Raw genomic sequence first — 14,780 nt, 5'->3', positions numbered from 1 at the left:
AAGAAGTCATTTTATCTTCTCTCGTGAAAATCATTGAGTTGCATAAAGTTTCAGAATTGGAAATATTCTCAAATGAAATTCAAATATTTTCAACACCCCTTGTCATTTAATAAATGGAAGAAGTCATGTCATCTTCTCTCCAGGGTTTCGTGATGAAAAAGTATTTGAATTCACGGAGAGCATAAAGGCAAAAATGAAAGTTTGGGAAAGTCCTTTTATTCCCTCTCATTTAACTTTCAAAAAGTTTCGAATTTCACTCACTTTCAGTCAATCAATCAAACAGTCAATCAAATCTATCTATTTATTATAACATTCCAAAATTTAGAATTTTGGGATGTTACAAAAGCTCTTATATTGACTCTTTCCTATGTTATGATAAATTGCAATCGCCTCAATGACTGAGATTAGAGTTTGTTGGTTCTCAATGAAGTTTATGATTCATACTTGAAATTGTGATTGAATTGTTACTTTAGCATAAGAGATCATATGACAATATAATATATATATATATATGTTGTTGTTCTAAGAATGATCATGATGCCCTCATGTCCGTATTTTATTTTTATCGACACCTCTATCTCTAAACGTGTGGACATATTTTTCTATTTCGGCTTTCGCTTGAGGACAAGCGAGGTCTAAGCTTGGGGGAGTTGATACGTCCATTTTGCATCATGCTTTTATATCGATATTTATTGCATTATGGGCTATTATTACACATTATGTCACAATATTTATGCCTATTCTCTCTTATTTTACAAGGTTTACATGAAGAGGGAGAATGCCGGCAACTGGGATTCTGGGCTGGAAAAGGAGCAAACATTAGATACCTATTCTGCACAGCTCCAAAAGTCATGAAACTTCACAGAAGTTATTTCCAGAATATATAAAAAATACTGAGCGCAAGAAGTACCAGAGGGGGGCCACCCACCAGCCACGAGGGTGGGGGGCGCGCCCTACCCCCTGGGCGCGCCCCCCTACCTCGTGGGCCCCCTGGTGGCCCTCCAATGCCCATCTCCTGCTATATGAGGTCTTTCGTCCGAGAAAAAATAATAAGCAAGCTTACGGGACGAGACTCCACCGCCACGAGGCGGAACCTTGGCGGAACCAATCTAGGGCTCCGGCAGAGCTGTTCTGCTGAGGACACTTCCCTCTGGGAGGGGGAAATCATCACCATCGTCATCACCAACGATCCTCTCATCAGGAGGGGTCAATCTCCATCAACATATTCACCAGCACCATCTCATCTCAAACCCTAGTTCATCTCTTGTATCCAATCTTTGTATCCAAACCTCAGATTGGTACTTGTGGGATGCTAGTAGTGTTGATTACTCCTTGTAGTTGATGCTAGTTGGTTTACTTGGTGGAAGATTGTTGGGGAACGTAGTAATTTCAAAAAAATTCCTACGCACATGCAAGATCATGGTGATGCATAGCAACGAGAGGGGAGAGTGTGTCCACGTACCCTCGTAGACCGAAAGCGGAAGCGTTAGCGCAACTCGGTTGATGTAGTCATATGTCTTCACGATCTGACCGATCAAGTACCAAACGCACGGCACCTCCGAGTTCTGCACACACTCAACTCGATGACGTCCCTCAAACTCTGATCCAGCCGAGTGTTGAGGGAGAGTTTCGTCAGCACGATGGCGTGGTGACGATGATGATGTTCTACCGACGCAGGGCTTCGCCTAAGCACTGCTACGATATGATCGAGGTGGATTATGATGGAGGGGGGCACCGCACACGGCTAAGAGATCAAGAGATCAATTGTTGTGTCTATGGGGTGCCCCCCTCCGTATATAAAGGGGGGAGGAGGAGAGGGCCGGCCAAGGGGGTGGTGCGTCCTAGGAAGGGGAAACCTACTCCAAGTAGGTTTACCCCTCCCTTTCCTAGTCCAAGAAGGAGGGGGGAGGAAGGAGTGGGAGAGGGGAAAGGCAAGGGGGGCGCCCCCCCCCCCTTTCCTTGTCCTATTCGGACTCAAGGGGAGGGGCGCGCCTCTTGCCCTGGCCGGCCCCTCTCTCTCTCCACTAAGGCCCAACAAGGCCCATTAGTTCCCGGGGGGTTCCAGTAACCCCCGGTACTTCGATAAATGTCTGAAACCTTCCGGAACCTTTCCGGTGTCCAAACATAGTCGTCCAATATATCGATATTTACGTATCGACCATTTCGAGACTCCTCGCCATGTCCGTGATCATATCCGAGACTCCGAACTACCTTTGGTACATAAACTCATAATATAACTGTCATCTAACTTTAAGCGTGCGGACCCTACGGGTTCGAGAACTATGTACACATGATCGAGACACGTCTCTGGTCAATAACCAATAGCGGAACCTGGATGCTCATGTTGGCTCCTACATATTCTACGAAGATCTTTATCGGTCAAACCGCATAACAACATACGTTTGTTCCCTTTGTCATCGGTATGTTACTTGCCCGAGATTCGATCGTGGGTATCATCATAGCTAGTTCAACCTCGTTACGGGCAAGTCTCTTTACATGTTCCGTAATGCAACATCCCGCAACTAACTCATTAGTCACATTGCTTGCAAGGCTTATAGTGATGTGCATTACCGAGAGGGCCCAGAGGTACCTCTCCTACAATCGTATTGACAAATTCTAATCTCGATCTATGCCAACTCAACAAACACCATCTGAAACACCTGTAGAGCATCTTTATAATCACCTAGTTTTGTTGTGACGTTTGATAGCACACTAAGTGTTCCTCCGGTATTCGGAGTTGCATAATCTCATAGTCATAGGAACATGTATAAGTTATGGAGACAGCAATAGCAATAAACTAAACGATCATAGTGCTAAGGTAACGGATGGGTCAAGTCAATCACATCATTCTCTAATTATGTGATCCCGTTCATCAAATGACAACTCATGTCTATGGCTAGGAAACTTAACCATCTTTGATTAACGAACTAGTCAAGTAGAGGCATACTAGTGACACTCTGTTTGTCTATGTATTCACATAGGTATCATGTTTACGGTTAATACAATTCTAGCATGAATAATAAACATTTATCATGATATAAGGAAATAAATAATAACTTTATTATTGCCTCTAGGGAATATTTCCTTCAGTCTCCCGCTTGCAATAGAGTCAATAATCGAGATTACATAGTAATGATTCTAACACCCATGGAGCCTTGGTGCTGGTCATGTTTTGCTCGTGGAAGAGGCTTAGTCAACGGGTCTGCAACATTCAGATCCGTATGTATCTTGCAAATCTCTATGTCTCCCACCTGGACTTGATCCCGGATGGAGTTGAAGCGTCCCTTGATGTGCTTAGTTCTCTTGTGAAATCTGGATTCCTTTGCCAAAGCAATTGCACCAGTATTGTCACAAAAGATTTTCATTGGACCCGATGCACTAGGTATGACACCTAGATCGGATATGAACTCCTTCATCTAGACTCCTTCATTTGCTACTTCTGAAGCAGCTATGTACTCCGCTTCACATGTAGATCCTACTACGATGCTTTGTTTAGAACTACACCAACTGACAGCCCCACCGTTTAATAAAAACACATATCTGGTTTGCGATTTAGAATCGTCCGGATCAGTGTCAAAGCTTGCATCGACGTAACCATTTACGACGAGTTCTTTGTCACCTCCATATACGAGAAACATATCCTTAGTCCTTCTCAGGTATTTCAGGATGTTCTTGACCGCTGTCCAGTGATCCATTCCTGGATTACGTTGGTACCTCCCTGCTAAATTAATAGCAAGGCACACATCAGGTCAGGTACACAGCATTACATACATGATAGAGCCTATGGCTGAAGCATAGGGAACATCTTTCATTTTCTCTCTATCTTCTGCAGTGGTCGGGCATTGAGTCTTACTCAACTTCACACCTTGTAACACAGGCAAGAACCCTTTCTTTGCTTGATCTATTTTGAACTTCTTCAAAACTTTGTCAAGGTATGTGCTTTGTGAAAGTCCAATTAAGCATCTTGATCTATCTCTATAGATCTTGATGCCCAATATATAAGCAGCTTCTCTGAGGTCTTTCATTCAAAAACTCTTATTCAAATATCCTTTTATGCTATCCAGAAATTCTATATCATTTCCAATCAACAATATGTCATCCACATATAATATCAAAAATTCTACAGAGCTCCCACTCACTTTCTTGTAAATACAGGCTTCTCCAAAAGTCTGTATAAAACCATAAGCTTTGATCACACTATCAAAACGTTTATTCCAACTCCGAGAGGCTTGCACCAGTCCATAAATGGATCGCTGGAGCTTGCATACTTTGTTAGCTCCCTTTGGATCGACAAAACCTTCCGGTTGCATCATATACAACTCTTCTTCCAGAAATCCATTCAGGAATGCAGTTTTGACATCCATTTGCCAAATTTCATAATCATAAAATGCAGCAATTGCTAACATGATTCGGACAGACTTAAGCATCGCTACGGGTGAGAAAGTCTCATCGTAGTCAATCCCTTGAACTTGTCAAAAACCTTTTGCAACAAGTTGAGCTTTATAGATAGTAACATTACCGTCAGCGTCAGTCTTCTTCTTGAAGATCCATTTATTTTCAATGGCTTGCCGATCATCGGGTAAGTCAACCAAATTCCACACTTTGTTCTCATACATGGATCCCATCTCGGATTTCATGGCCTCAAGCCATTTTGCGGAATCTAGGCTTACCATCGCTTCTTCATAGTTCGTAGGTTCGTCATGGTCTAGTAACATAACCTCCAGAACATGATTACCGTACCACTCTGGTGCGGATCTTACTTTGGTTGACCTATGAGGTTCAGTAACAACTTGATCTGAAGTTTCATGATCATCATCATTAACTTCCTCACTAATTGGTGTAGCTGTCACAGGAACCGATTTCTGTGATGAACTACTTTCCAATAAGGGAGCAGGTACAGTTACCTCATCAAGTTCTACTTTCCTCCCACTCACTTCTTTCGAGAGAAACTCCTTCTCTAGAAAGATTCCAAATTTAGCAACAAAAGTCTTGCCTTTGGATCTATGATAGAAGGTGTACCCAACAGTCTCTTTTGGCTATCCTTTGAAGACACATATCTCTGATTTGGGTTCGAGCTTATCAAGTTGAAGCTTTTTCACATAAGCATCGCAGCCCCAAACTTTAAGAAACGACAACTTTGGTTTCTTGCCAAACCATAGTTCATAAGGCGTCATCTCAACGGATTTAGATGGTGCCCTATTTAACATGAATGCGGCTGTCTCTAGAGCATAACCCCAAAACGATAGCGGTAAATCAGTAAGAGACATCATTGATCGCACCATATCCAGTAAAGTACGATTACGATGTTAGGACACACCATTACGCTATGGTGTTTCGGGTGGCGTGAGTTGCGAAACTATTCCGCATTGTTTCAAATGAAGACCAAACTCATAACTCAAATATTCTCCTCCATGATCAGATCGTAGAAACTTTATTTTCTTGTTACGATGATTTTCAACTTCACTCTGAAATTCTTTGAACTTTTCAAATGTTTCAGACTTATGTTTCATTAAGTAGATATACCCATATCTGCTTAAATCATCTGTGAAGGTGAGAAAATAACGATACCCGCCGCAAGCCTAAATATTCATCGGACCACACACATCTGTATGTATGATTTCCAACAAATCTGTTGCTCGCTTCATAGTTTCGGAGAACGGCGTTTTAGTCATCTTGCCCATGAGGCACGGTTCGCAAGTACCAAGTGATTCATAATCAAGTGGTTCCAAAAGTCCATCAGTATGGAGTTTCTTCATGCGCTTTACACCGATATGACCTAAACGGCAGTGCCACAAATAAGTTGCACTATCATTATCAACTCTGCATCTTTTAGCTTCAATATTATGAATATGTTTATCACTACTATCGAGATTTAACAACAATAGACCACTCTTCAAGGGTGCATGACCATAAAAGATATTACTCATATAAATAGAACAACCATTATTCTCTGATTCAAATGAATAACCGTCTCGCATCAAACAAGATCTGGATATAATGTTCATGTTCAATGCTGGCACCAAATAACAATTATTCAGGTCTAAAACTAATCCCGAAGGTAGATGTAGAGGTAGTGTGCCGACCGCGATCACATCGACTTTGGAACCATTTCCCACGCGCATCGTCACCTCGTCCTTAGCCAATCTTCGCTTAATCTGTTGCCCCTATTTCGAGTTGCAAATGTTAACAACAGAACCAGTATCAAATACCCAGGTGCTACTGCGAGCATTAGTAAGGTACACATCAATAACATGTATATCACATATACCTTTGTTCACCTTGCCATCCTTCTTATCCGCCAAATACTTGGGGCAGTTCCGCTTCCAGTGACCAGTCTGCTTGCAGTAGAAGCACTCAGTCTCAGACTTGGGTTTCTTCTCTTGAGTAGCAACTTGTTTGACGTTCTTCTTGAAGTTCCCCTTCTTCTTCCCTTTGCCCTTTTTCTTGAAACTGGTGACCTTATTGACCATCAACACTTGATGCTCCTTCTTGATTTCTACCTCCGCAGTCTTTAGCATCGCGAAGAGCTCGGGAATTGTCTTATTCATCCCTTGCATATTATAGTTCATCACGAAGCTTTTGTAGCTTGGTGGCAGTGATTGAAGAACTTTGTCAATGACACTATCAACAGGGAGATTAACTCCCAGTTGAGTCAAGTGATTATGATACCCAGACATTTTGAGTATATGTTCACTGACAGAACTATTCTCCTCCATCTTGCAGCTATAGAACTTATTGGAGACTTCATATCTCTCAATCTGGGCATTTTCTTGAAATATTAACTTCAATTCCTGGAACATCTCATATGCTCCATGACGTTCGAAACATCGTTGAAGTCCCGGTTCTAAGCCGTAAAGCATGGCACACTGAACTATCGAGTAGTCATCAGCTTTACTCTGCCAAATGTTCTTAACGTTGTCAGCAGCATCTGCAGCAGGCCTGGCACCCAGCGGTGCTTCCAGGACGTAATTCTTCTGTGCAGCAATGAGGATAATCCTCAAGTTACGGACCCAGACTGTGTAATTGCTACCATCATCTTTCAACTTTGCTTTCTCAAGGAACGCATTAAAATTCAACGGAACAACAGCACAAGCCATCTATCTACAATCAACATAGACAAGCAAGAAACTATCAGGTACTAAGTTCATGATAAATTTAAGTTCAATTAATCATATTACTTAAGAACTCTCACTTAGATAGACATCTCTCTAATCTTCTAAGTGGTCACGTGATCCAAATCAACTAAACCAAGTCCGATCATCACGTGAGATGTAGTTTCAATGGTGAACATCACTATGTTGATCATATCTACTATATGATTCACGCTCGACCTTTCGGTCTTAGTGTTCCGAGGCCATATCTGTTATATGCTAAGCTCGTCAAGTTTAACCTGAGTATTCCGCGTGTGCAACTGTTTTGCACCCGTTGTATTTGAACGTAGAGCCTATCACACCCGATCATCACGTGGTGTCTCAGCATGGAGAACTTTCGCAACGGTGCATACTCAGGGAGAACACTTATATCTTGATAATTTAGTGAGAGATCATCTTATAATGCTACCGTCAATCAAAGCAAGATAAGATGCATAAAAGATAAACATCACATGCAATCAATATAAGTGATATGATATGGCCATCATCATCTTGTGCTTGTGATCTCCATCTCCGAAGCACTGTCATGATCACCATCGTCACCGGCCCAACACCTTGATCTCCATCGTAGCATCGTTGTCGTCTCGCCAACTTATGCTTCTACGACTATCGCTACCGCTTAGTGATAAAGTAAAGCATTACAGGGCGATTGCATTGCATACAATAAAGCGACAACCATATGGCTCCTGCCAGTTGCCGATAACTCGGTTACAAAACATGATCATCTCATACAATAAAATATAGCATCATGCCTTGGCCATATCACATCACAACATGCCCTGCAAAAACAAGTTAGACGTCCTCTACTTTGTTGTTGCAAAGTTTTACGTGGCTGCTACGGGCTGAGCAAGAACCATTCTTACCTACGCATCAAACCCACAATGATAGTTTGTCAAGTTAGTGTTGTTTTAACCTTCTCAAGGACCGGGCATAGCCACACTTGGTTCAACTAAAGTTGGGGAAACTGACACCCGCCAGCCACATGTGTGCAAAGCACGTCGGTAGAACCAGTCTCGCGTCATCCAACAATACCGCCGAACCAAAGTATGACATGCTGGTAAGCTGTATGACTTGTATCGCCCACAACTCACTTGTGTTCTACTCGTGCATATGACATCTAAGCATAAAACCAGGCTCGGATGCCACTGTTGGGGAACGTAGTAATTTCAAAAAAATTCCTACGCACACGCAAGATCATGGTGATGCATAGCAATGAGAGGGGAGAGTGTGTCCACGTACCCTCGTAGACCGAAAGCGGAAGCGTTAGCACAACGCGGTTGATGTAGTCGTACGTCTTCATGATCCGATCGATCAAGTACCGAACGCACGGCACCTCCGAGTTCTGCACACGCTCAACTCGATGACGTCCCTCGAACTCTGATCCAGCCGAGTGTTGAGGGAGAGTTTCGTCAGCACAACGTCGTGGTGACGATGATGATGTTCTACCGACGCAGGGCTTTGCCTAAGCACTGCTACGATATGATCGAGGTGGATTATGGTGGAGGGGGGCACCGCACACGGCTAAGAGATCAAGAGATCAATTGTTTTTTCTATGGGGTGCCCCCCTCCTCCGTATATAAAGGGGGGATGAGGAGAGGGCCGGCCAAGGGGGTGGTGCGCCCCAGGAAGGGGAAACCTACTCCAAGTAGGTTTGCCCCTCCCTTTCCTAGTCCAAGAAGGAGGGGGGAGGAAGGAGTGGGAGAGGGGAAAGGCAAGGGGGGCGCCGCCCCCCTTTCCTTGTCCTATTCGGACTCAAGGGGAGGGGGCGCGCCTCTTGCCCTGGCCAGCCCCTCTCTCTCTCCACTAAGGCCCAACAAGGCCCATTAGTTCCCGGGGGGTTTCGGTAACCCCCGGTACTCCGATAAATGTCTGAAACCTTCCGGAACCTTTCCGGTGTCCAAACATAGTCGTCCAATATATCGATCTTTACGTCTCGACCATTTCGAGACTCCTCGTCATGTCCGTGATCATATCCGGGACTCCGAACTACCTGCGGTACATAAACTCATAATATAACCATCATCTAACTTTAAGCGTGCGGACCCTACGGGTTCGAGAACTACGTAGACATGACCGAGACAAGTCTCCGGTCAATAACCAATAGCGGAACCTGGATGCTCATATAGGCTCCTACATATTCTACGAAGATATTTATCGGTCAAACCGCATAGCAACATACGGTGTTCCCTTTGTCATCGGTATGTTACTTGCCCGAGATTTGATCGTCGGTATCTCAATACCTAGTTCAATCTCGTTACCGGCAAGTCTCTTTACTCGTTCCGTAATACATAATCCCGCAACTAACTCATTAGTTGCATTGCTTGCAAGGCTTATAGTGATGTGCATTACCGAGTGGGCCCAGAGATACCTCTCCGACAATCGGAGTGACAAATCCTAATCTCGAAATACGCCAACCCAACAAGTACCTTTGGAGACACCTGTAGAGCACCTTTATAATCACCCAGTTATGTTGTGATGTTTGGTAGCACACAAAGTGTTCCTCCGGTAAACGGGAGTTGCATAATCTCATAGTCATAGGAACGTGTATAAGTCATGAAGAAAGCAATAGCAACAAACTAAATGATCAAGTACTAAGCTAACGGGATGGTTCAAGTCAATCACATCATTCTCCTAATGATGTGATCCCGTTAATCAAATGACAACTCTTTGTCTATGGCTAGGAAACATAACCATCTTTGATTAACGAGCTAGTCAAGTAGAGGCATACTAGTGGCACTCTGTTTGTCTATGTATTCACACAAGTATCATGTTTCCGGTTAATACAATTCTAGCATGAATAATAAACATTTATCATGATATAAGGAAATAAATAATAACTTTATTATTGCCTCTAGGGCATATTTCCTTCAAAGATCATATGTTCGGATCCATTATGCATATTAATACCCCTCTGATTATGAACATGAATATGCTTTGTGAGTAGTTACGTTTTTTCCTTAGGACATGGGAGAAGTCTTGCTATTTGTAGTCATGTGAATTTGGTATTCGCTCGATATTTTGATGAGATGTATGTTGGCATCCCTCTAGCGGTGTCATGTGAACGTCGACTACATGACACTTCACCATTGTTTGGGCCTAGATGGAGGCATTGAGAAGTAATAAGTAGATGATGTGTTGCTAGAGTGACAGAAGCTTAAACCCTAGTTTATGTGTTGCTTCGTAAGGGGCTGACTTGGATCCATATGTTTCATGCTATGGTTAAGTTTACCTTAATACTTCTGTTTTAGTTGCGGATGCTTGCAATGGGGGTTAATCATAAGTGGGATGCTTTTCCAAGTAAGGACAGCACCCAAGCACCGGTCCACCCACATATCAAATTATCAAAGTACCGAACGCGAATCATATGAACGTGATGAAAACTAGCTTGACGATAATTCCCATGTGTCCTCGGGAGCGCTTTCCTTCATATAAGAGTTTGTCCAGGCTTGTCCTTTGCTACAAAAAGGATTGGGCCATCTTGTTGCACTTTATTTACACTTGTTACTTGTTACTCGTTACCAATTACCTTATTACAAAACTATCTGTTACCGATAATTTCAGTGATTGCAGAGAATACCTTGCTGAAAACCGCTTATCATTTCCTTCTGCTCCTCGTTGGGTTCGACACTCTTACTTATCGAAAGGACTACGATAGATCCCCTATACTTGTGGGTCATCATTCACCAGCACCTCCAAGAGGATCAACATCAACAAGAGCTCCAAGAGGATCAGTATCAACAAGAACATTCAATGCACCAAGAACATCCACTGGAGAACCTGGGATATTAGCAGGCAAGAGGAAGAGGAAAGCTCCTAGCAAGTTTGCAGCCTATTTCAATGCTAGTGGAAACCATTGAAACTATGTATGCTACTAAGTTTGTGTTCTGCTACTAAGTTTGATTGTATGCTACTAAGTTTGTGTTCTCCTACTAGCCTGGTTAAATTCAGACATGTGAACTTGTGGAGAATGTTGAATGTATGGTACTTAATTTGTTTAATTTGTTTCAATTTTCCATTTCTACAGTTCATTTTAATTTGTGATACTAGCCTAGTTAAATTCAAACATATGAACCAGAAGTTACAGAAAAATTCATTTTAGACTCCCAAAAAAACTTTGCACAAAAATAGTTTGGCCTGGGACTTGAACCCAGGACCTTAGGGTTGTAACCATGCGTTCAATACCAATGGGCTAGTGCTAGTGATTTGTTTTACTAGCATCGGCCATCCTACTTATATTTAATTAGCCACGCCGCGGCGTGTGTTCAACGTGCGTTGTGGCCGGTAGCGTGGTGAGCGTGCGTTGAGTAACACTAGTCGTTTCGGATTCTCAGCCTTTAATACGTGTCCATCCACCACTCTCTCTGCCCACTCGCCGCTCGCACCGCCCACTCCACTTCCCCCTCTCTCCCGTCGAAATCGCTGCCGGCAACCACCCCCACTGCTGTCGCCATGGGCTGGCAGCGGGCCATCGAAGTTCTAGCCGGCAACAACCAGGAGATGCGCGCGTAGTACAGGGAGATCGTGCATTGGTTCCTCGGTGTGGCGATGATGAGGAACCACGCTCGCGGCCTGGTGAAGGTGATGACAGTTGCTGAAAAGCAGCGTGCCTTCCCTGCCGGCTACACCGTCCCGCCGGCGACCATTCTCCTGTGGGCGATGCACGAGGTGCAGCGCTCCCCCGACCCCAGGCAGCGCGCCCGTTGGTGGATGTACCGCTCGTCCACCACACCGCCGGCCACCGCGGATCACGTCACCGATGCTGTCCTTGCTCTCCCAGCCCCCATCAACAACGCCTACTGGGAGAGGCGCAATCCATGGGTCCTCGGGCCAGACAACGACTCCGACGACGAGTCCTCTGACGATCATGAGGATGAGTCCTCTGACGACGAGGTGGAGGAGGTCGTCGTACTCTCCGACGACAAGCCTGATGTGCAGCTGCTGGCTCCTGTCCTCGACGCGGTGGAGGGGGACAGGAACCTCCCAATCCACGTGGATGCGCTGCCGGAGGTCGCCAATCTCCCAGAGGTCGTCGTCGTGAAGCAAGAAGAAGATGGGGGCAGTGAAGATGTGGTGGAGCCGGCGCCGGGCAAGAAGAAGAGGGCGGCCGTGAAGATGACTACGGTGTGCCGCTCCTAGCGCCTGAAGATGCTGAAGAAGGAGGACTGAGATGTTGCCTTCACTTTTGTCAGTGCAAAAAAAATCAGTTTCGTCAGTCCTAAACTTTCGTAAGTTCAGTAAGTTTAAATGTTCAGTTTGGTCAGCACTATGTTTAGTTTGATACCCTACTTGCTATCTATGTATGCCAGCAGTATGTCAGACTATGAATGCCAGTACTATCTATGTATGCAGACACTATGTTTAGTTCTACTTCCTATCTATGTTCACTTCTACTTGGTATCTACTTGCTATCTATGTTCAGTTATTTGTCAGACTATCTAATTTCGATATGGGCAACACTGACTATGTATGTTATCAGTGTCAGTTAGCCACACATGTCAGTTAGCCACTACTGTCGGTAAAACAGCCTCATCATAGATAAAACATCCTTACTTACTTAACTTAGCATGAGTACTCACTTAGCATAGTAGGTCTTAACATATAAGTCATTACATCATAGATAAAACCACCTAGTTCTTAAACCATAACAGTACCCCCCCCCCCTCCCTCGTACCATCTTGATTCAGGTTCTGAAAGCACATGAAACTTTTCCAAAATATACACCTAACATGCATGACATTCCAAGGCCAGCTATATATATAAGCCTACTAATTACTTAACCCACACACCAAGAACTTCACCCATTCATAATTGCCTTGATCCTCTCCAGCTTATCTTTGCTGGCATGCCCAGCATTGAGCAGATCAGCAATCAGATACTCCAGCTTCTTCTTCTCTTGCTTAAGTAGGTCCCTGTCCCCCTCCACTTCCTTCATGGCCTTCCTCATGTTCTGAATGATATCTGCTTGGCTTTGAAGAATGCACCTTTGCTCCTTGGCAAGCTTCGGCTTTTCCATACTTATCTCAATCTTTGCCTGATCCTCAAGTTGTTTCTTCTTTGCATTTAGATCATTGATTGCCTGACTGGTATAGTCCATGTCATGAGACATCTTGCCATCTTGATAGTCAAAAAGCTTGGATACATCTTCCACCAACTGGTTGTAGTTGTTTGACAGGAAATCAATTTCCTTCTTTAGCTTGGCCACCTCTTTCTCATGGGCTTGTTTGTCCTTCACCCTCCCCAAGTTCTGCTCATGGTACATGTGCCAAATCCTTGTTAGGCACCTTTGTAGAATCTCCGGCCAAGGACCATCCACCCACTCCACAACCCCACAGTTGACACCTACATCCTACAAAAGCAATTATTTTTAATTAAGCACAAAGCACTTAGTAACAAACTTAGTACAGATAACTCAAGTCATAAACTCAATTCATTTAACTGAAACCCTTTGTTTACATCAATGCTCTCTGAATTATGCAAACATAATTCTTTGATACTAAGCACACATCACCTTATTTTGTAGCAGAGATAAATGCATGTAACTCTGTTCTTTTCAGTTCACAGCTATATTCAGTTAACAGCTAACAAATATATTCAGTTCATAGTTCATATTTAACAGGTGTTCTCAGGTTCAGTCATTTATTGAATTCAGTTAACTAAAGATCTACTTTCACATATAGGCTTTCCATATGTATGTCACTTTGAAGTTTCAGTTCAAAACTATAGCACACATCTCTGCACAACTTAATATGCTGGACCACATCTCTGCACACAAAATTCAATTAACATGCTGCACCACACATCTCCACCAGCAAAACACATCACACACCACACATCTCCACCAGCAACACAAGTAAGCGTGCAAGATTTAATACCTGCTGCACAAGACAACCCAGGAATCGCCTCCCAGTCAAAGCACCTTCAAAAGCTACCATCTTCTTCGGCCTCTGATGATGCATCATGCACATCGGCTCAGATCCAGTGTAAGAACCACAGAAAGATGGATCCACCACACTGTCAGGGGTTTCCTGCAAAAGAAACTTGGAATCGAACCAAAAGCAACTTGGAATCTCCAATTTGGATGAACTAACCCTAACCCTAACTCTGTTCCACCATTATGCACTTACAAAGATCTGGGAATCCATTGAAACCATGCAGGTGTCCTCGTCCAAGTTCTCCTCATCATTCCAGGATGGCATCCTCAAGTTCTACCGGCAGCAATGGCCGCGGCAGCGACGGTGATATGCTCAGAGCACCAGGGAGAGGGAGAGGATGAGGAGGAATGAGAGCGAGCGAGGAGGAAGAGGATGAGCGAGTGGCTGAGCTCGCTCTCACTTATTGGACCATTGACAGCCGTCGTTTCCGACCGCGGACGCGCCGTTAATGGCTGTTAACGCGCGGCAGGCGTCGGTTGGCCACTGTGGGACCGCCTGGTTAGTTTGGCGCTTAGCACGGGCGAAGCGGCCAGTTTCGAGACTTGGTAGTTTTTTTGCCACGGATTAGGACAAAAATGGTAGTTTTCCGCATAAAATTGTAAAGTGGTAGTTTTCTGTCACGTTTCTGTCAAATGTGGTAGTTTTTTGTTAAATACTCGTTATTATACACGTTGCGTGTTTTCCTGTGATAGTATCA

The 14,780-nt window shown here is 43.9% G+C and overlaps 1 protein-coding gene across 1 annotated transcript; it reads right to left on the bottom strand.

Moving 5' to 3' along the window:
* Nucleotides 1–12,945: 12,945 nt before the first annotated feature.
* On the bottom strand, nucleotides 12,946–14,347 carry LOC147981765 (uncharacterized). The gene is made up of 3 exons (XM_087516095.1): nucleotides 14,276–14,347; nucleotides 14,024–14,176; nucleotides 12,946–13,497 (listed from the first exon to the last, which is right to left on the bottom strand). The coding sequence occupies exons 1-3, from the start codon at nucleotides 14,345–14,347 to the stop codon at nucleotides 12,946–12,948; spliced, it is 777 nt and encodes a 258-aa protein (XP_087372221.1).
* Between the last annotated feature and the right edge of the window lie 433 nt (nucleotides 14,348–14,780).

Source organism: Triticum urartu, chromosome 3A (assembly GCF_056163025.1).
Source record: "Triticum urartu cultivar PI428250 chromosome 3A, HENAU_Tu73, whole genome shotgun sequence".
Lineage (NCBI taxonomy): Eukaryota > Viridiplantae > Streptophyta > Magnoliopsida > Poales > Poaceae > Triticum > Triticum urartu.
Note: the sequence above shows the minus strand (reverse complement) of the source record. Positions and strands in the feature narration are given on the sequence as shown.

Coding starts and splice junctions, on each gene's coding strand:
- LOC147981765 (XM_087516095.1), bottom strand. CDS start 14,347: ATGCCATCCTGGAATGATGAGGAGAACTTGGACGAGGACACCTGCATG. Junction 14,177..14,275: donor CAATGGATTCCCAGATCTTT/GTAAGTGCATAA, acceptor TTTCTTTTGCAG/GAAACCCCTGACAGTGTGGT. Junction 13,498..14,023: donor TGGGTTGTCTTGTGCAGCAG/GTATTAAATCTT, acceptor TTGCTTTTGTAG/GATGTAGGTGTCAACTGTGG.